We start from the raw sequence: 22,198 nt of genomic DNA on the forward strand, positions 1-22,198 counted from the left end.
TCAGCTTGGGTTCATCGGCCACGGTGGGCGCATTTTGTTGGGGGCGAAATGCGAGAACACCCGTGCACTTAGTTTTAGGTGCACGTTAAAGAACTCCAGGTGGTCCAAATTTCCGGCGTGCCTCATAATCAGATCGTGGTTTTGGCACGTAAAGCCCCATAACTGAATTTAGCTTACGTTCATCATATATTCTGTTGGCGCTGCTGTTGGGGAACTCAAGTTTCTACAATTCTTGCACTGCGTATTCCTGCACAGTGAAGTTAAAGCGGCTAGCAACTTTACTTTACCGCTTGAATGCATAAGTAAGTACCTTTTACTCCTTTTTGGATTGTCTGTCAGATAAAGATAGTTACTTATTTCAGCAAAACAAGGCACGGCACTATGAGTGACAGCGCAGTGGCAGGATAGCCGTGTGGTTTTACACGCGTTTTTTTTTTTTTTGCGTGGTAGCAGGAAGAACTGCATTTTATCACGAGGGTGTCTTGCAAGATTACATCGAAGGATGAGAATTGTGCGAGGGCACTATTCACGTACCCTCACATTCATAAGAATAGTACGAATAATTTTATATTTTAGAAGCCAGCCATATTGAGTTGTTCTCTTCTTTATGAAAATAATGGCTACACCCTCCCGTCAAGCTAATAACACCAAGTTAATGAGCGCATTACTTTAGCCGCCAGCAACTCAGCTTTACGACGTCTTGCTCCTAACGACTGCAATGTTACACATTATCCTCTTGCGATACTTTCTTTCCGCTTCTCGTTTGTAGTAGATACTAAATGTGCCAAAGCGCGAAAACGGACTTGCGAGGCAGAATTATTGCTGCGTAGTACCATATCCACATAAGAAAAGAGCACATCAGAAACAACTAAGAATATTTGTGTAATTGTTAACCACAATAACAATCACAGTCACGCAATTGTCTACTGCAGCATCCTATGAACCCTTGAGATTTATTTTCCTACTGCTGAGTTATCTCACGCCACCTCGTTGATATTTCGTGGTATCACAGAGATTGCAAAACGCATCGCTACAAAGGAATCGCTAACGCGCTGCGTTCAGGTATCACAGCGAGCACTTCATTTGGTTAAAGCCTCGCCAAATGCTCTGTGCGAAATGCATGAATCACAATGCAAGTACAGAATTTTAATGACTCTGACGAACGGAGCGGGGAACGATCATGCATCGCGCGCTCGACGCGTGCGGTCAGCGATATTACTGCAGCGCAAAGAGTCAGCGCGATGAGTCTCTACATTGTCAAAAAAAAGAGAGAGAGAGAGAGAAACAATTGGAGGACGCTTAAGAGGAAGCTTTAGCTCGGGCCCAACTCCGACGCGGCCTATTGAAATACATGTAAAATGAAAAACCTTTGTCTGAGATAACACCTGGACTGATTTTAATGAAATTTGTTGCATTTCTGACAGAAATAAATACTAGTGGCTGTTGGAGGCGAAATTTCGATTTAGGGCCTGACTTTTATTACAAGAATTTTCAAAAATTTTGGAAGTTTGAAAGAAATAGAAGCACGAAGTTCACAAATTCATAGCTCTGCATCAAGAACAGATGTTCCGTAAACGGCATCCGTTAGATCATTGAAAGCGGACAAATTCGATATGTCAGTTTATAGCTTACGTGAATTCGTTACGTTGTATACAAGGGGTCCGCAAAAGCTGTATTTTCATATCATAATTTTTCTGTACATTCATGTGTAGCACATTCATTTTGTCCGCTTTAGATATTATATTAGACGCAGTTCCCAGAATTGTGATAACATTTTTCATTGCTGAGTTACTCCGTTCTAAACATGACAGTTCCGTTTTCTGAAAATTTGCAATTGTTGCCAATTTTTAATAAAAGAATTACGACCTACATCAAAAGTTCGAAACCAACAGTCACTAAATCTTAAGTTTCTTCTTTTAAATGCAACAAACCTCGTCAAATTTGGTGCAGTGGTTCCCGAGAAAAACGAATTCTCCTTTTACATGTATTTACATAGCAGCACCCGAGTTAAAGCTTCCTTTTAAGAGTGGAACGCGATAGCATCCAAAGATCCCCGACTGCTTCTCACGCTTCCCGGCAACTGGAGCATATGTAACCGTAATGTTTACCGGGAAACGCTAGCCGCGAACGTTATGCACGAAGATGGGCTCTCCGACAAGAACGCGACCTCTTGCGTGGGCCGCGATCGAGGCGAGGGCCAGCTGGAGGTATTTACAAGGGAACGGGCGCGCCGCTCTGTGGCCTCCAAAATACTCGCGCGCCGGCGCGCGCAGATTGCGGACGCCGTGGCCTGTCTATGAATGGTAGAAACGCCGGAAAATGGGGTTTATTTAAGTTATCGCGTAACAGAATTACGTTTCTCGTATACTCACAATATAATTCGACGCTGTCATGTCTGTAGGTTGTGTGTAAGCCATGTTTTACGATTTATCTACGTATTTTAGTTTGAGAAATCCAATTAGTTCAATAACTTCGTTGCGCCGCACGGATGGCCTGGATATGGGTGGTTCGAAAATCTTTTTGCCGAAGCGACGGCCACACGGGACGCCTACGCCCGATTTTCTGCGACACGGGGCACTTAACGCTGTCGCATTAAAATACATACCACCATTTGTGGTGGCGCTACAACCACAGAAGAAACACAATTTAAAGGATGTGTGTGCTGCACACGCACATGTAAACAAATAGCGGCTAGCAGACGACGCAACGCGCCATCAACGCTATCACGCTTCTGCGAGTGTCCGCCAGGCGGCGACTCCGCTCGATCTCGCGGCCAATACAACCGGACCCATGCATGGGACAACAATCGTTCTGGGTTTCTCGAAGGCGTTCCGTTCTGTATTACATCACTGATAACACGAATATAGGCACGCAGAAGTCCTAAGCACGTATGTCGCTCTGGAATTCCATAGCGACTGTAGGCCGCCAGCACCAAGGAAAAAGCACTCCTCTATAACCCGTTGGCAATGTGACTTTAGTTGCGTCGAAAAACAAGCAGCTGGAATCAGCAGGATTTAGTCGCATCCATAAATAGTCGTGGCAAGTTCGGCGATACTTCCTTGTATACTCTATAAAAGGCCCCTTTCGCCAAGTCGTGGGATTCGCCCCCTACACATGCTTGGACGAACTGCCGAATGCCATTTAACCGCTTCGGCAGTTACGCCCGCCCCGAAATCCCTCACATCCTAGGGGTCGCCGGCTTCGTCAGCCATAAGAGAAGCACCGGTGGGAACGGTGTGATCTCGATAAAGGCGGCCGACCAGCGCCGTTGCTTCCGTTATGCCCCGCCGCGAATGAGTCATCATCAGCGTCAACGGCAACGCCGATCGGCGCCTCTTCGGCAAAATGCTTTTACAAGTGGCCATTGGCGTCGCCGGTCGAAATCAATACGCCATCGCCACCACCTCGTTCTCACAGGTCTGGAATGGCAGCGAGAGACGAACGCTCACGTCTGCAGCGGCAAGTCGCCAGTTTATATACGCGAGGTGCAAGCAGCGAGCAACCGAGTTCATGGGAAAGCGGAGCTCGTGCACAGCGGTGCATATAAGCTCCGAGCGAGGTGTCGTCGTCGCCGCCTTTTTTGCGGCCTGCCGCTGACGCGCACACAATGGGCCATCAGCGGGCGGCTCGCGTAGGCCGCGTCCAGCGGGGTACGGGGACGCAGCGAGCGAGCAATGCCGGAGCGCGAAATCGCGTCGCGCTCACACCCAGCCGGCAAAGTAAAACGTTTCGCGCGCGCCTTCGGATAGGCGGTGGCCCGCTACCTCGTTGTCGGCTTCTAAATGACCCGCTGTGCGTGTTCGCAACGAGCCGGAGGCGTCCACGCGTGACCGCCCGATTAGGCCTAGCCGCCGCCGGCTTCGCTGTCGGCTCGGCGGTGGCTGTCGCCGCACGAGAAGCTTGCCCCGCGCGCAGCATGCCTGTGAAAAAAATGCGTAAATAAATAAATAGCTCGGCCGCGGTTGCGCCGCTCGGACGCGGTGTTGGGAACGTTCGTGTAGAACGTCGAGCGTGCGCTGTTAGCGGTATGGCCTTACACGTGTCTTTTCGAGCTCGCTCGCTCGCGAGCGTTCGTGGCTTGCGCTTTGCGGGAACGCCGCGCTGTGTTCCACGCATGCAGCGACAAGTCACCGGACGCGAGTGGGTGATATGGGCTTCTTCGCGGGCATGTTTGTTTTTCGTACGCGTTTTCGACCGAGCCTGATTCTTCTCGTTTGGTCGCTTTGCCGGATTCCTTGCCACGATAGTGTGCGAGCCAATATAGAATAGATTTATCGCAGTATCGTGGCGTGAGCCTACACGTAACACGAAGAAACGCTGCAAACGCAGCAGGCTGTTTCCGTAACAGATAGGAAGCATTCGTAAATAAGAAAGATTACCGATTTATTGACTATAACATAGCTACAGAATGTTGTTAAGCATCGTATTTAGGCAATGAAAGTTGCCGCCGGTCGGTCGCATATTACGCTGTCTCCAACTTGAAGAGAAAACAGCTCTAAAAACACGCGGACTAAAACAAGAACATGTACAATGGACAGGCGCTAACTTCCAACTAAACGTTACTTAATTTACTTAAGTCCACGCCTGTCCGTTGTACATGTTCTTCTTTTAGTGCGCGTATTTTTAGCGCTGTTTTTTCTTCAAGTATGTTACACCATCTTCCCCACATCAAGCTTCTGCTGTCTCCAAGATTGGTCCGTGTAATTATATTTAATGGTGCCCTTGATAGGTTGCCGCTGGCTGTGGCGGTTTAGCGTCATCGTGTTCAGGGCGCGCTGATGTCGCTGCCACGATTTTCATTTCCGTCTGTAGAGAGCGTGGAAGGAGCAGTGGAAGAGATTGAAAGGCCGGTTGCTAGCTTCATCACTTAAACACATTGCATCGTGGGTGGTGCATTCGCATATCCCGCCTTGCGTAGGAGTGAATGTAGCAGTGTACCCAGATGGATATCCTTCACTGGTTTTGTCGAAACAAGTCATTAACTCCTGCTACACTCAGTGCGCGTTCCACGAAGGCTGTCATTCTTCAGAACCCGAGCTAGATAGCGCATTAGTTGTCCAGTCGTGCGCTCGGCTGTGAGTGCAACATGAGATTGACATGACACTCGCGGCTGACTGCAGAAAACACCGAGGGAAGAAGTGTAGACTGATGTTAACGTATTGCGAAGGTAGCCGACAAAGACGTGACCATGCGGAAATTAAGCAGGGTAACGATCTTCCCCGGGCGCTCCACGCAGTGACATTGCTCATAATGCTCATGACATGCCTCGAAAAAAAAATATGAAAGACAAATTAATCGTGCTTAGTTCCTACGTAGTTTCATAACGTTACCATGCCTGCGCACTACCTCGCACTAAACGGTGAATTGAACATTTCTTTTACTCTTATTTTACTCCATGCCGCAGTGGGCAAGTGAAGCTGCACCGAAATAAATTCCTTTCGTTCGCCCGCTTGTCTAACAATACAGACCACTGCATGTACATACTGAGTAAACATTATTTTTTCCCCCCGTATACACCGGAATGCAACAACGAGGCACAAACAGCGTACAGCTAAAGAGCACGCGGAAGGGAGGCGTGAAGAGAGGGCCCATTACCGCAGACTGGCGCTCCAGTATATTCAGTCACCTCGACGAAGTGCCTTCGAAGCAAGCGAGCGAGCGCGCCCGCATAGATGCCAAAGCGAGAAGGCGAAGCCGAAGGCGACGAGACGAGGGGGGAGGCGAGAAGACGAAGAAGGCCGCTCGGATCACGTCTCGGGTGATGGCCTGGCAACGAGGTGCCGCGCGGCGTGGCCCGCCACTTCTCAGCCAGCTCGTTTCCTTCGACAGCAACGCCTGGGGCGACGAGCTCCGGTAATGGTTCGGGCGTGTTGTTGGCCCGAAAGCAAACAGGCGCCGACAGCCTCGCTGCCGGTCCGGAAAGAGAAACGGCCGCTGTCGGGCCGAGTGTTAAATGCCTCTCGGCCGCGCGGCCAAATTACAAGGCGCCCACCCCTTACTGCGACCCCCCCTCCCACTTCACCCACCCAGACCGCTTTGGGCCGTTCGCCTGCCGCCCCGAGAGCGGGTCCGGTGTACATCGGCCGGTTTCGGGGACGGCCCCGAACAGGACGACACGCCGCCCGATGCCGCGGTCATATATTCACTAATCGGCGCGGCGGGCGAACACGTCCGGTGCTGGAATAAGAATCCGTGCTGCTAGAGGTACTTAGGTGCGTGGCGTATAGCTGTTGGACAAGCAGCGCCTGCATGCGCGTGGTGAGGCGGATTCTACTGTGGCGTGTATATAATGCGAACTGTCTAGCGTAGCCACGGCCGGACTGGACTAGGCGCGCGCTTTTGGGCAGTCGGGCCGTGGTACAGCATACGCTGCCGTGGGTGCACTCCGCACCTAGTGCTCGCCACTTCCGCTGGCTTCCTCGCCCCGTCCGCTAATAAGCAAACGATTACGTCGACGCCTTGGACGCGATCTTGGACGTGTAAATGAGGGCCGAGGGAAGCGCTTCCAAGGACGCCAAATTGCACTGTTCGCAAGGCATTGATTCCTGCGTTTCTGTATGTTTTTCTTCCTTTATAGCGCACATTTGTCTTGGTAACGAGGTGATCCGTAACGCTCGTTTCGTGGCGTGAAATATTTCCGAGCGTCTGCGAGATTATGTAAAATTGGCGCAAGGACGTCGTTTAGTCTGCTATAAGTATACCTCGTGTACGGCTTAGTGCTGGAGACGATACGACCATCGCAGAGACCGGGACAGTTGTGGAGGTGCGACTGCGTCGCTCCTTGATTCGGATTCAACCACCTGTTGGCTAAACAGAGGCTAAATGTGCGAAGCAGCAATTTGTGGCATTGTCAGGCACGCTTTCATGTTTTTGTCTGTGTCACTGACAAGACTTTATGCTGTTTATCTCAAAGCAAAACACAGAGCAAAAGGAAATGAAGGTAACGTATTTCCCTCCAATCATTATCTGAATACCAAGCCTTTACTTTTCTAAGCATGTATTTCAATTTCCTTCGCGGCTGCAATTTCACATGAAAGCATTCTTCAAGCGATTTTGCTGACCTGTATATGAATTAAATTATCGAACTTATTAGAAGGTTATCGATTACTTTTGTTTACTTTTCTTGAAGACGCAAGTTTGGACAGTCAATTTTCTATTTCGTACGTTTACATATTGCCTTTTATACAAATGTGATCTTTTTTTACTCTTATATGTGCATATCTACACGCATTTTGTTTGGTCACGCACTTGTGTGATCAGCTTGTTTTGGCTGTATAGCACTAGTAAAGCGACTTTTTTGCCCGTGTAGCCGTAACGATTCAGTGGTTGCAAGATGGTGCAACAGTTGCAAATCGGAATAGTTAGGTATACACTTGCCCTATTCCTTGCGTCAAAAGGACAGTTCCAGTGCCATGAGCATTGCTTAAACAAGCAACGCTGCAATTTCTGTACGAGGTGCACAGCATCTGCCTCAGTGTTCACACTGACCGTTCTGTTAGATCTAGTTGATCGGCAGGCGCTGCAAGGTACGATGTTCTCATTGCAACGAGGTCTGTTGAAATCCAGATCAAAACATTCTGTATAATAAGTGCGACGAAACGAAGCTTTCCGCACTTCAAGTGGCTTTCGAACTTACTCTTCAAAAGCCGCTTTATGCTGGATCTTTTTCTCTCTTTTTTTTCGCCTCGAATGAAGCCTTCCAAAGCATCCAAAGTTCAACGCGCTGTTGATCTCATGACCAACTTGTGTCCCAAATAGGCTACACCATCGAGTAACAGAACAGGGACACTAAACACTTTATCAGTGGCTGCCCGTACACTGTCGTGTCAGTAATAGACACGATCGCGCTGATGAACCCGGCCATTCTGTGCACAACATTGGCAGGTTTGTTTCGGATCCTCTCGCAGAAACAGACGCAGCAGCCGCGCACTTCGGTTGACTTCGTGAAACTCAACGAGTTCCACGAATCGTCGCCTATACGATCACATACTGCTGACTTGATCTGCCCACCACCTGGGCTACCAAGATGTGAATAAAACCTGCTGTACCGGCTATAGAGACATGCTGCATTTACAAAGTCATTTACTTGCTTAATTGGATGGGCCGACAGCCATTATTTGCCCAAGTTGTATTGCGCATAGCCAGGTGCTGTGTACAGCGTTAGAGACACCGACAAGTCGAGTACTGTCTGCTCAAGAGATAATATATAGACAGCCGTCAGAACGGACGTATATATGTATAGGTGGTATAGACAGCCAGTACTTTCAAAGTGCATAGTACGCTACAATTAAAACAATATCCCCCTCTTCACTGTCAGTTTGCTTCCTGTGGTGTACGGGACTGATATCGACAAACTGTAATAGGCTGACGTGTGGTACCTCAGAATTTTGTGCACTAACGTCACTCTTGCTAGCAATCATTCTCGCTATCTGTCCCTTTAAATCCCTTTTCTCTTTTTACCTATACAGGGTAACAAATCAGACTTTTCCTGTTGAAGCTTGCAGGCTTGTCTTTGTTTCTCTTTCTCTCATTGGCAAAACATAGGTGTTGCAAATAGGAACTCCCCGAAGTTGCCGAAAGACATCCAAATAGACGCTTACGTGCTTAGAAAATTTCCAGCCCAACCGGCACCGCTGTACGATTGCAACATTCCTTCATTTTTAAATGCAATCGGATATACCCATTGACGTAATGTTGTTCTCTTTTCTCCAATGCATTGTTTTCTCCAACGCTGGACAATAACCGTTGTTCTCATCGATGTCTGAAGATATAAGAATCGAAACTTTGGCGACACGAGAACTATACAGAGAAGTCTGTTAGACATGCTTGTTCTCGGCGCACACAATGCATAGTACATCTGTCTATACCGAAACAAAACTCATTGACAATCAAGCAGTAAAATTCGCGGCATCGAGAAATCCAAATAAACTCGGTCGCGCACAATGCCGGGGGAGTAGAATAAACGCTACACCGCTCACACTGGCAAGGGAGTAGATTAAACGCCACAGCGCTCACACTGCCAAGGGAGTAGAATAAAGGCCACACCGCTCACCCCGGTCCCTTTGGCTCGGCCTGTTGCTGCTGTTGCTGGTTTCGCAGCGCCACCCTGTTCACGTGCACCGGAATGGGAACCACGATGCGCGGCGCGTCGGAGTGCTGCTGAGGCCCGCGGCCGGCGGTGAGGCCCGCCTTCACGCGCTTCCACTTGGCGCGCCGGTTCTGGAACCATATCTTCACCTGCACCTCGGTGAGCTGCAGCGCGTGCGCTATCTGCGACCGCTCCGTCAGGGACAGGTACTTCTTGGAGTGGAACTCCTTCTCCAGCTCGAGCAGCTGCTCGCTCGTGAACGCCGTGCGCCGGCGCCGGCACTGCTGTTGCTGCTGGTGGTGGTGTTGCTGCTGCTGGTGGTGGTGCAGCTGCTGGGATGCGGACTGGCTTTGGCCGTGTTGCGCCTGGTGGTGGGAAGCGTGGCCTCTGCGCTTGTCCACGCACTCGGAACGTCCGAGCAGGCGGGCTTCCTCCCCGCCGACGAGGCTCGGCGGTCGCGGGCTGCCTTCGTGCGGAGGGCCGCAGTCGCCGTCGCTGTCCGAGGCTGCGGCCGAGTCGCCCGCGGTGTGACACCAGGCCAGCGGCGATGGCGGGCAGCTGGACACCGGAGACGTCTCGCCTGCGCGCGAAGTGGTTCACGTTATGAGCCTCGATTACGTGCACGGCCGGTATGCGACATGCATCGCTTTCATGATCGCAATCCACCTTGTCGAAGCTCAATGTTTATATATATATATAAAACACACTGACCCTCCCGAAAGTATTATTTATTTTACTGGCTTTTGAGGCTTGAAAGCGTGCGCCTTTAAGCTGCCTCATTTGGGTTGCTCATGCATTGGTCATTATCGTCGTTATCGTTACCATTCAGTTGCGATGCATTGTCCAGTGGGGAGATGCTGGATTACGCAGGTAAACCTCCATGATGTCCCGCGAAAGAAAGCGCGTGTTGTCGCATACACGCACTTTGAGCATTTGCGCATGCGCATGCGACGCCACCCGTCATGAACCGTGTTAGCCGTCCGTATATGCTAAATAATCGTACAACGTAACTTGCCTCCATGTATTCAGATGACAAGCAAGGCTTGTTACAAGTACTACGGCATTGCTGCACCTGTCGCGCATCTTTGGACAATACTTGGACTATGCCCACTTAGTGGACTTGAATGAACAAGTTTCACTGAAGTGAAATGCTCGTTTTATAAGTACGGCCATGTGCTCGAAATATGAGGAACACTTTTATGCAGTGACTGGCGTTCATTGTCGATCGACGTTTTCTTTTTGCTTGTGTGGGTGCTAGCGCGTGGCAAATTTCCATTCGTATTGTCAAGTTTCATATTTATTTCTTTATAAAGATTATTTATTATATGTTTTACACAGAAGTGAAATAGAGTAACCGTAAGCTAACGTCTCCTATCTCTATATTTAAACTGTCCAGTTAGACGCCAATTAACCCTGCCTACCTACGCCACGTCCATCGGTTAGTTGGGTAACCTTGGCGCAATGCCATTTACATTATCACATTATGCGCGCGCCTTGTCTAACAACAACGACAGAGTCGGCTACCGGAAGCTGCGTTGCCAGCAAGCGTGATTTCAGCCTCTTCGTCGGGGTGAAGTTTCCGAGACGAAAAGGGCAAGGTCTCTTCATGGCACATTATGCCGGCCTTCTCGGACGTGCGCATTCAGGACTTCCGCTGCTCGCCAAGAATCGCGTACGTGCGCGCGCGCGCGACCGAGCTCGCTACCGTACGGCAGCACGTGACCACCCTCGCGCCGTGGTCACTGCCACGGCGCGAGATAAGCGCCGCGCCACTCTTGTGGCCAGTCACCCAGGCCCCGTTGGTTCACCGCACACGGAGAAGCGGAAAGGCGCGGCGAGAGGAGGGTGGGGGGAAGGGGGTAAGAAGAAACCCCTTCCCTTCGATATAATTTACTTTGCAAGAAGCATTTCACGTGGCGCGTAATAAAAAAAGAGAGGAGGCACCCCCTGTATAACGAGCCCGAAAACATCGGCCCTCAGCTCACCGGCGCACGGCTGAGAGCATCCCTAATGGCCGGCAGGCCTTCGGCCCCGCGCCCGGCTCCGGAGTGAGCTGCCCCCAACACTTCAAGGCTGGCGTGCGATTGTCGACTTTACAGCGCGCCTTCGAAGGGAGGCAGGAGCGCACGCATGCCGCTCCTCCCGCACAGAAAAAAAGAAAGAAAGAAAATAAAAGAAGCAAGCCAGCACGGCTTCACTTGGCGCGGCCGGGTCCATTAGCGAGCAAAGGGAACTTAGGCTGGCGTGTCCCACGGTCGCGCGGCGCAGCCGAGCGTGCTTGTGGCCGCCTCGAAGCGACACGCAACGCCGGAACGAGTCGCCGAGCGCGCGGCGGCGTCCGTTGTGTCGCCGTCGGAGGGCGTGGGCTCGAGCCCGGCGACAGCCAATGGGTCGCCTCGCTGCACGCGCCCAGCGCGCCGCCCCGACCAGAGCGGCGCTTGGTAACGTCGCATGGCGCGACAATAAAGCGACGCAAGCGCATGTCCGGCGGATAGTAATGAAGATGTCGCCGCCGAGATATGCAGGTAAGTAGTGGAGTCGGCGATTGGTCCTCCCGATATCGCGAGGCACTGGCCCGACTGAGCGGGCCCGGTTCCCACGTCGTGGGAACGTCGTCACTCGTGTCTGATGAAAGAAGGACTTTCGCCAGATGTCAGTTTTTTTTTTATGCGATTCGTAGAGCAGCGTGCGATACTTCATTTTTGACATCGGGTGGGTATTTGGCATGCGCGTGGCTACCCAGCGACCTTTGACCGCCGCTGCATGCGAGGTTCACCTATACACTCGTAAGCACAATTACACCCTTTGGATCGCATCTTATACACTCTTAAGCAAAGTTACACCCTTTGCGGTGTATCTCTGCCACAAAACGATAATCGCCATCTGACTTGCTTGCGTTTCCTTTCTTGAAAACGCCGCGCCCGCTACTTTCCTGTCGGGAATGCTATGTCATACTGATAACGCGCATGCCGTTCGTTACTGGCATGGTTACTGGGAAGTACTGGGCTCGCCGCGTTAAAGAAAGGAAATGCCGACAAGACAGATGACGATTATCGTTGTGTGGCAAAAGGGTATAATTTTGCTTAAGACTGTACTCTAAAAACAGTTGCACCCTTTGGGGTGTATATTTGTCCCACAACAATAATTGTCAGCTGCCCTGCTTGCGTTTCCTTTTTTTGAAAACTCTGCGCTCGCTACTTTCCTGTCGAGAATGCTGCGTCACACTGATAACGCACATGCCGTTCGTGACTGGGAAGCACCGGGCTCGCAGCGTTGAAGAAAGGAAACGCGGGCAAGACAGATGACGATTATTGTTGTGGGACAAGATAAGCCCCAAATGGTGTACATTTTTCTAATAGTGCACTCTAAGAAAAGTTGCACCCTTTGGGGTGTATATTTGCTACACAACAATAATCATCTGTTTTGCTCGCATTTCCTTTCTTTAACGCGACGAGCCCGATACTTTCCAGGAACGAACGGCATGCGTGTTTCAGCATGACATAGCATTCCCGACAGGAAAGTAACGAGTGCAGCGTTTTCAAGATAGGAAAAGCGGGCAAGACAGATGACGATTATAGTTCTGTGCCAAATATACACTCCAAAGGGTGTAAACTTTTCTTAGAGAGTGTAGAGTGTGCCACACAACGATAATCGTCATCTGTCTTGTCCCCATTTTCTTTCTTTGACGCTGCGAGCCCGGTACTTCCAAGTCACGAACGGCATGCGCGTTATCAGCACGGCAGAGCCTTCTCAACAGGAAAGTAGCGAGCGCAGCGTTTTCAAGGTAGGAAACGCAAGCAAGACAGATGACGATTATCGTTGTGTGGCAAAATACGACCCAATGGGTGTAATTTCTCTTGAGAGTATATATGCCGCCAACAATGGAGTTAAGTGATTCCCGGAAATCGGAGAGCTTGCTGCTCTCGGCCGAGAGTGCATGAAGCCGAGAACAACGGTATAAATGCAGAAAAATACTCTCAAAGAAAAAAAAAATATATCACAGGGCCCAGATACACAACTATATATCTGCCCGCTAAAACTGCTCCATCTTAGACACGTGCCCCTTCTGCATCTCGATGTGTCCAGCGCCACGACTGCTAATTCGCGGTGATATTCCGGCGCTAATCTGGGATTACACGCCAGCAGCGTCCACCCGTTAAACATCGGTGTTATGCCGCAAGGATATAGCGCATTTTACTTGTGTCATAGTTCATCTGTTATAGTTGTTGGAAATGTTCTTGTTACTGTTGCTATTCTGAAGTAAACGGGGCTGGTGTTGAGGCGTTTGTTTTTCTGATATTTTCATTGGTTCTCCTCCGGTTTGTCCTTTGTTTGTGTGTGTGCAGTGAGTGCGTAGGTAGATTGGGCTCTTGCACTTATTCCTCTCTCACGAATCATCATAACCCTTATCAAGATCTCGCTTTTTGGCATTGCGAAATGAATCTGTCTCCCAGCGATCTACTTTTAACTGAACCATTCATCGTTCGAACCAGTCTCACGTGCACACGAAAATTTTCCACTCTCAGCTCACAACTGAGTTCCCTGTTGTTGCTCGACGGCAGTTGCCTTGCCTTGCAGCCATTCAGGTACTGTGTAATAGACCATCAGTTTCCGTCCGCGGCTCGAGATGTGTGCCATATGCATTTCCGCCATTTTCATTCGGCAATACCTTTCCCGAAATACTACTGAACTTGGCGCTTTTCGTCACCACGGGTTCCCTAGCGGAAGATAAGGTGACCCTGATTGCGCTTTTCCAAACTGGCATTTGACAAAGGTGGCGCTGATAAGGTTACGGTTGAGGACCTGATGAGGTTGTATAAGGGTCAAGGTTGGCATGCCGAGGATATCGCTCTAGGCTCGATGTGTGCTGTAGAAGTTTCTTTCTGTCACTTTATTTGCGCTACTATGGGTAAAATTTGCAATTAGGAACAGAGAAAATGGCAGCCCAATATTCCCGCATTGTATGTATGTATATTTATTTATTTATTTATTTATTTATTTATTTATTTATTTATTTATTTATTTATTTATTTTTTATACACGTGATTCTCCCATATTATGGCAAAAGAAATTTAAGATTTTAAGAGGTAGCGTAATCATCCATGTTGTCGAAATTGTGGTCGGAAATTGCAGAAACGTATTGATTTTACATGAACGACACGGTTTCGTCGCTTGTCGCTTAAAGCTTAGTTTAGTCAGAGCCGAGTAGAGACGTCGCGGTATACCGGCAGGAACTGGTAACCTTGTGAGCACACTCACCGCGTAGTCAAGACATACGAGCTATATTTACGCACACTGTTGGTACACTGTATCTACATCAATTAATCTTCTCGCTAACCTCCCGGCGTATAGTTGTCAACAAACCAATAGGCGACCAATGCTTTCGAATAGCGTGATACGCTTTCAGCGCGGGTACGTTGTATCTGCGCATGCGCACACAGTCCCGCGCGTTCACCTGGTCCCTACAGGTGGTTTAGATGTACAGATAATCGTGATAGAATATCCTGAAATTATATTTTGGAAGCGGGACTATAGCCCAGCCATGTGACGGCGGTAGACATTCAAGTGCGCACGACGTCACACCGACGCACATTGTCGTCATCAGCGCGAAGCACCTTGATGGTGGTTGAGTTAATTGGTGGTGGTGGTGGTTGTGTTGTTGGTTGTGGTGACTGCTGTACAGTCAGTGTTAGACTGCCAGCCAGTACAGCGGCGATTGCGCTAGTATCCAGGGCACGAATCGAGCTACCAATGGTCCTCGCTAAGTATAGCATATGCATGGAGACTGGCCGGTTACATAATAGAAGGGGAAAATGTGCACCACTGTAATAACTCATGTGTTTAGCCTGTACAGCCTAATCAAGTAAGCACGGAGACAACAGCTCCACATTCGGGCGAAGGCACACCTATACTTGAGCATGTGGATTTCTACAGATTTTAAGTAGCCGGGCCATATACGCGAGCGGACATTTTGCCCCAGCACAAAAGCGGCTCTCCGCGACAGCGCCATTAGTCGCGTGTATACTCGATGCAACGGCGCCTAATGAGCCGTGTCACGCGAAGAGGCGTGAGTAAGCAGCGCGTTGCGTTACATGCGTCCATCACCATCTTCGCATTCGTCTCGCCGATAAGCGAGGTTGGCACTCGCCGCGTTCGAATGTCATCATTTCGTACGAATGCATGCGTTTACGCTATACACGAACAACTAACTCACGCGCGCTGACAGTATATCGTACGATAGTTCGGTCAACTTCGAAGCATTGTTGGAAGACTTTTGCTTATTTATGCCAGCGGTGACGGCTTCATTTATATATATCGTGCAGCACACGATTTCGTGTCAGGAGGCTTTTTTGGCGGTTCCGGTCTCCGCTCTTGGCCATCGAGCGTGAAACGATTGGGTTGGCACATGGAATGGCCCGCTAGCTGTTACTTCCCTGTGGTTATTGGATAGCTTGTTTTTGTTCTTGGAGTGAAGTAAGGCGAACTTAAAGTGAGTCATTGGCACCTGCTGTGCTCCTCAGCGCATTGCTATTGCAGCGTCTGAAGGGAAAGCTTTCATCACGGGGAAGCGGGCCTTATTACGAGTCATTATGCCCCACGCCTCCAGCTGTCTATTCTGCTGCAGACGCAGTATCATTGAGGCCTTTAAGTGGCCTACAGGCTGCTTTAGACTATGCCTCGACATCATTGCCATCATCGCACCAAGCCTCAGTCAGAACATTAGACAGTCTTTTGCATGTTACGCGCTCGGTATAGGGAGGAGAGAAGAGACCATTGCCATTAAGAGCACAGGCGATGCAACAGTGTTTCTCGCTTTCACTTCAAGTGCAAGCACTTTGTCCGCGTCAGAAACCAATGGGAACTGTCGAAGAATAGTGACAACTCTGCGCACAACTTCATCCGCATACAAGAACATCAAATGATGAGAATATCTCCGATCAAACTTTTGACGCGGTAAAATGGACAGGTGTTAAACGATTGATTTTATTCATTCCTTACATCCATCGCGCTGGATCAGCCATTCCCGGTAATAACGCATGCGAAGTGTTCCAACCGATGGCCATGTGCGAAAAAGAAAATAAATGTTAAAATAATCGTGACATTACGGCTTTACACCTATTGGCTCAGAGGTGAGCACAGGTTTTTGCATGAAGGTGTCAACTACCTTGCACCCCTATCCCCCTCCCCCACCCGTCCACTTTCTCTTTCGCGGGCTATCCGCAGGGACGTTTCGCGAACACTCAACTAAAGACGAGAAGCCTCCACATACTATAATATTTGTTATTTATACACTGATCTATTGTCACATTTTCGCAGTAATTAGGCAATGTTGATGTGTAATGTGTGGCCACATTTTATCTTAAATGACTTGCAACCAAGCACCAGACACAATAACACAAACTGGTGCCAAATACGAAATTAACGCCACTGTACCTTTTTGTACAAGAAAATGAACAGGGTGTTGATTGTCGTGCCATATCAAATGCGTGTATTTTTTTTTATTTTTAGAGTTCTTCTTATTGCACAAATATATACCGAAAACTTAGATCCTGCTGGAAATGGAAGACAACCGGCACAAAAATGTTATATTGGTTTTTCCAAGGCAGTAGGCATTAAGATCTCAGTGTGCTAACAAGCATGGATAATCGTAGTAAAGGTTGTAGAACGTACACATCCTGTTCTGAATTATTTAAAGCGAAAAACGCATTTGTTTGACCAATGCCTCTCGAGATCGAAGCCTCACTCATAGACAGCGCAATGCCATGCCCAACCAAATTAATTTAAACGACGAAAGCCGCCATCGGAGTTGGTCATGCACGGGAAATGGAACTTAACGACTGTGCATTCAATTTAATTCAATTCGCGCAAGCATGTGAACGTCTTCGTGCAGCTTCATTCATGCATCGCTGTTCGCAACCGCGTGTTCTTGAAACTTCAGTCAGCCACAGCAAGGCTTTTCAAATGTCTCCTACCACACCATATGCAGCGTTGTTGCTGAGAATATATATCCGCAACATTCCTTAGCAAAGGTAAAAATACGGCAGATAAAATTTTGCCCCAGTGTGAGGCTATGTTGAAATTAGGTTGCCGTTATGTTGCCTGCAGTATAAGGTTACGTACCGGTCCGTTGCTTTCGAATAAAGAGCCGAATGTGTCGTGACACGTTGTATTCACGTGCTGACACTAAGTGCACTTGTGTAAGCTTGTATCGTGTTTGCGAGTTATAATGGGTAAAGAATGATAACCATAAAGATACGCTGGGTGCTTAGGCAAGGATGCTATATAGTCGCATGTACTGTACTCTCTATGAAGTTTGCCTCGAACAAGCAGAAACTCTCACTGACGCGCGGGACACTCCTCGCGAGTGATCAATGCATTCCATATCTGCAATGAGCAAAGCCGTTTGTTAGCTCGTGTTGGACGAGTTGGAGCTTGCATTTATGTTTTTTTCCCCTCCGTTCTCGCTTTTGATTTTGTTTCGCTAATTTAACGAGAGTATTTGCCTAATGAAATTATTATACTGGGTGTGTATTTCTTTTGGCCACATCGAATTTTTTAAAAGATTGCCTGCGGCGGATAGCACAATTTTAGTCATTAAGCTGGATTACTCAATGAGGCGGAAATGCACGTGGAATCCATATGCATATTGCATAACTAATTCGAAAATCGCTACTTACCTCTTTAATGAATTGCATTAGGGCACCTATTGCAACTTACTAATTGTGGCCGGTGAGTTCGCAAGGCGTAACCACTTGTAAGAAATTTTCAGGATGACACCAGTTTCTACATAATCATTTCCAAAGTTCGCGACGCAATCCGTGGGCGTTCTGGTTACTATTGTGCTTCAAAGCATAAAACGGTGGTTCGTTAAATAACTAAGTGGAACGGTAGTGAATTTTTACCGCCTATTTCACGGCGCATATATCGAAATCAGTGCTATCCTTAAAATTCAATTCAAGTGGATACGCCTTGTAAGTTCACCAGCTAGAATTCGTAAATCGCAATATGTGCCACAAGGTAAATAAAAAGAAAGATAATTAGTGAAATTTTGTTATTACCTGAGTAACGTCCGCCGCTTCAAGTAATGCAGATCAAGTACTACAATTACGCTATCTACCGCAGGCGATATTTTTAGCCTGTATGGTTTAAAAAAGGACAGTCTGTACTGTTTACATTCACGGAAAGGGTATTAGTGCCATCAAGAACTTTTTAAATTGTTCTAGAGTTGAATCAATTAACAGGAGAGAAGATAACACACGCTTCAATTTCCTGGTCTTCGCTGCCCTTGCACAAGGTCATCATCATCGTCGTCGTCATCATTTCATCATCATCATCATCAACCTGGTTAAGCCCACTGCAGGGCAAAGGCCTCTCCCGTACTTCTGCAACTACCGCGGTCATGTACAAATTGTGGCCATGTCGTCCCTGCAAACTTCTTAATCTCATCCGCCCACCTAACTTTCTGCCGCCCCCTGCTACGCTTCCCTACCCTTGGAATCCAGTCCGTAACCGTTAATGACCATCGGTTATCTTCCCTCCTCATTACATGTCCTGCCCATGCCCATTTCTTTTGCTTGATTTCAACTAAAATGTCATTAACTCGCGTTTGTTCCCTCACCCAATTTGCTCTTTTCTTATCCCTGAACGTTACACCCGTCATTCTTCTTTCCATAGCTCGTTGCGTCGTCCTCAATTTAAGTAGAACTCTTTTCGTAAGCCTCCATGTTTCTGCCCCATACGTGAGTAATGGTAAGACGTCATCATTTATTTTACCTTTAAGGGCCCTTTAAGAGGTACTGCATTAGGGGCAGGGGGGGGGGGGGGGGGGAGACGAGAAATAACTAAAAAGACGTACCATAATATGAATGCAATAATTAACAGAACGGCAGCCGTTTTCCAAACAATTAAATACGAAACGAATACAACAGAGAACAAGATTTCTATCGTTAATAATTGGCATAGTAATAACAGTGGTGGGAAACTAAGGCAAATAGAAACTACCACTAGATAAGCGAGAAGCGCAAGAGGAAAGCAAAAGCAAAAAACGAAATTAGAACGAGAACTGTGATTAACAGTAATTACCATATTTTAATTAAAAACAATAATAAAATTTGAAGAACAAATCAATTAAGCTTCTTAACGATGCGGCTGCCGGTGGAATAGAGTCGCATCATCGTTTTGCATTGATCTGTGTCTCCTGGTCAGAGCCTGCGAACGCGTTATGCGCTTGTCATCTGGTGCAAACTCGGGTCGACCTATATTGCTTATCGTTTTGGAATTGCTCATTCAAGCAGTAGTCCCACAGAAGATAGTCAGCCGCGTTATTCACTCCATATTCTCGGCTCCCCGCTGCGATGGTAACGGCCGAATCTCGCGACTCAACCTCGTTCTACATCAAACGTTCCTCTACGTTTCCACAATCTCCCGGCGCTTTGTCGCGCAAGCATCGAAACACCCCACAAGGCTGCTTACCAACGAGAGGAAATCGCGTCAGCCCCCTTTGTGCGTCGATAAACGCCGTGCTTAGGCATTCCTATATTTGAAGTAGCAAGCGAAGTTCCTCACAAGACTGATATCGGCAACTCTCATTACAGCCTTATCTCTCTCTCTCTCTCCAACTCACACCGTCCGTGCTTACAGGAAGCGTGCGGTGAGCAAGCGCGACAAAGGCAGCGTAAAAAGCGGCGTTTTGTCGGCCCCGGGGCAAGAGTTATTCCGCCCAATTAAAGGCGGCGTGGCTGAGAGCACGACCGCGAAATCACGACTTACTGAAACGTGTATGCACAAGCGCGCGCGCGCGCGTGAAGCGGAAGCTTGTCCACGCGCGCCGCTGCCGCGGTTTGGCGTCAATTATGCGCAATTATTGCCTCGGCGCGATCGGACGGCCGAACCGAAGACAAGAACCCGATCCTGCTTAAACGTGAACGCCGGGATGCTTTTTTCAGGAGCCCTCCCCGTCCTCCCCGGGGAAACAACCAGTCCGGAGAGAAGGGCGCGCTCAACTTCTGTGTTGTCCGTCGGCGCGGTTTGGATGCGCATATATATCCGGCATGGCATGCACTCTCGTGATGCTAGTTTTCCTGTCTGTTCCAATGATATACGGCATTGATGTGTCGTTGCTTTGCATACGTGCTTATTTACTTCGGGCTACACGGGCCTTTTGTGTCTGCATGCTAGAGACCCGCTTTCAGCTAGGCATGATGCAGCGCCCAAGCTGTTGTATTCCGCAACTGAGCGGGCTGTCGTATGCGAACTACTGATAGCACTCAATGATCACAATACTTTCCAAGCTGTTCTCAAGGCTCAAGGTGATGACTTTGACGATCGACCGTTGAAAAAGGTAGCATAGACAGGCGCACTTCGCTATTCTGTTGAACTGCGGCTAACACTAAAAGCACAAGGACAGTAATTATCTCAAAGTGCGCGAGAATGAAATTAAGGGTGTGGGACAGTGTGTGCGCCCCACACAGGCCGTTACGGGGGTTGTATACGCGCCGCTCCTCCACTAATTAAAGCCTTGCTCACTGTGTTAGACGGGGGATATATTAATACAGAATTGCGAACGAGACGTTTCTATAGAGTAATGAGCTTGCGTTCATCCTTGAAAAGAAAATGATACAGTTGGCGAACGCTACCAGCGCTGGTGTATTAGATGATAACGAAGACACAAAGTGCATATAGTGTATGTATATATGCTAAGTAGAAGAATAGTTATCTTAAGAATAGTTATCCTATCCTACTAAAAATAGAATAGTTAGTATAGTTATCCAGGTGATACTGTATAGATGAGGCAACCAGTGGGATACTATATATATTCAACAGAACGGGTGCCAAGGGGAGGTGAAAGCCGGACGTCGTGGACGCCGGACATCTGGGTAGTAGCTTGATTAGTTAGTTAACTTGCAGGTATGCGGGTAATTGGAAAATGCAGTGGTAAATGGGAATCGCTGGGAGAGGTCTCGATGATGTTCATCAATAATATAGGAAGCGGCTTCGTATTTCCGGCTTAACTGCATTCTGCATAATTTTGAGAAAATGTGACTGAAACACTCTAGATATCTTACCCTACAATAATACTTTTGAAATGTGGAGTTATGAAAGGGGCATAAAAGAAATGAAATGCTCATGAACTTAAGCCAACTAAATGCTGAATTAAATGCGGAGTGACTCACATCGGCGGACTGACAGGTCGGTTTCTGTTAGTGCCCTGCTGCACTAAATTCCTTCGGGAGTTACCCGAGACAGCACTAGGAAGCGCACACTTACACAGCGAAAAACACAGTCTGCGCACTTCAATGCACTGGTGGCTTTTAACTAGCGCTAGCGAATGCGACAGGCGAAATTATTGGCCGACCAATCAATAAATGATTTAAATTAAACTGCAAATTTCTGTTCCCCTCATAATTTTAGTGAACACGGTATTTGAAAACAAGTGTCCTCCCATTTACCAGCTAAAAAGGTGTAGTATGCTTGTCAGAAAGTTTGCTAAGATCCTAGTAACCGTAGGTATAGTAACGGCACAGGTAATCGCGTTTACTACCCAAAGGCGCTGGTTCATTTATATACAAATATATATAGCAGAGCTAATAGGTTTACCAACCACACATAGTAATGGCTGCAATGTGGTGGTTTTTGCTAACCAATTATGTTTGCGGAGTCTATTGTTTACAAACGGCCCTTCCATCCCAATGAAATGAACTTGCCAATGCTTTCCAGAAACTGGACAATCGACAGCTTTCTGTGCAGGTGCTGCTGGAACACCGCCCCCATCGCCCGTCGGCCCATAAAGCGGTGAAGGCGCTTTTGTGCTTCTTAAGGACGACGGGCTTGTGCGACCTTCCGTGACTATTAATGCAATTTCTGTAGACCGTACACGTCAGCGAACTCACCGCAATTTCCTTCTTTCCTTCCCTCCTATCTCTCCCTGTTAGCTTTGTTTTCCCCCTTTCCCATTACCCCGGTGTAGGGTAGCCAACCGGACGTTATTCTGGTTAACCTCCCTGCCTTCTACTTATCTCTTTCCTCCTCCTATATTCAACGCGGATCAAATGATATCACTTAAGAGTCATGCGTGGAAGTATAATAAATTAGCGTGTAATAAGGTGCACT

General features: G+C 48.2%; 1 protein-coding gene across 1 annotated transcript in view; it reads right to left on the reverse strand.

The window, feature by feature from the left end:
* Positions 1–22,198, reverse strand: part of LOC126530309 (uncharacterized) — a 62,690-nt gene that overhangs the window by 28,841 nt on the left and 11,651 nt on the right. Inside the window, exon 2 of the mRNA XM_050177629.3 lies at positions 9,053–9,668. Coding sequence (XP_050033586.2) covers positions 9,053–9,668 — 616 coding nt within the window. The remainder of the gene's footprint in view (positions 1–9,052; positions 9,669–22,198) is intronic.

This window comes from Dermacentor andersoni, chromosome 5 (assembly GCF_023375885.2).
Source record: "Dermacentor andersoni chromosome 5, qqDerAnde1_hic_scaffold, whole genome shotgun sequence".
In the NCBI taxonomy this organism is placed as follows: domain Eukaryota; kingdom Metazoa; phylum Arthropoda; class Arachnida; order Ixodida; family Ixodidae; genus Dermacentor; species Dermacentor andersoni.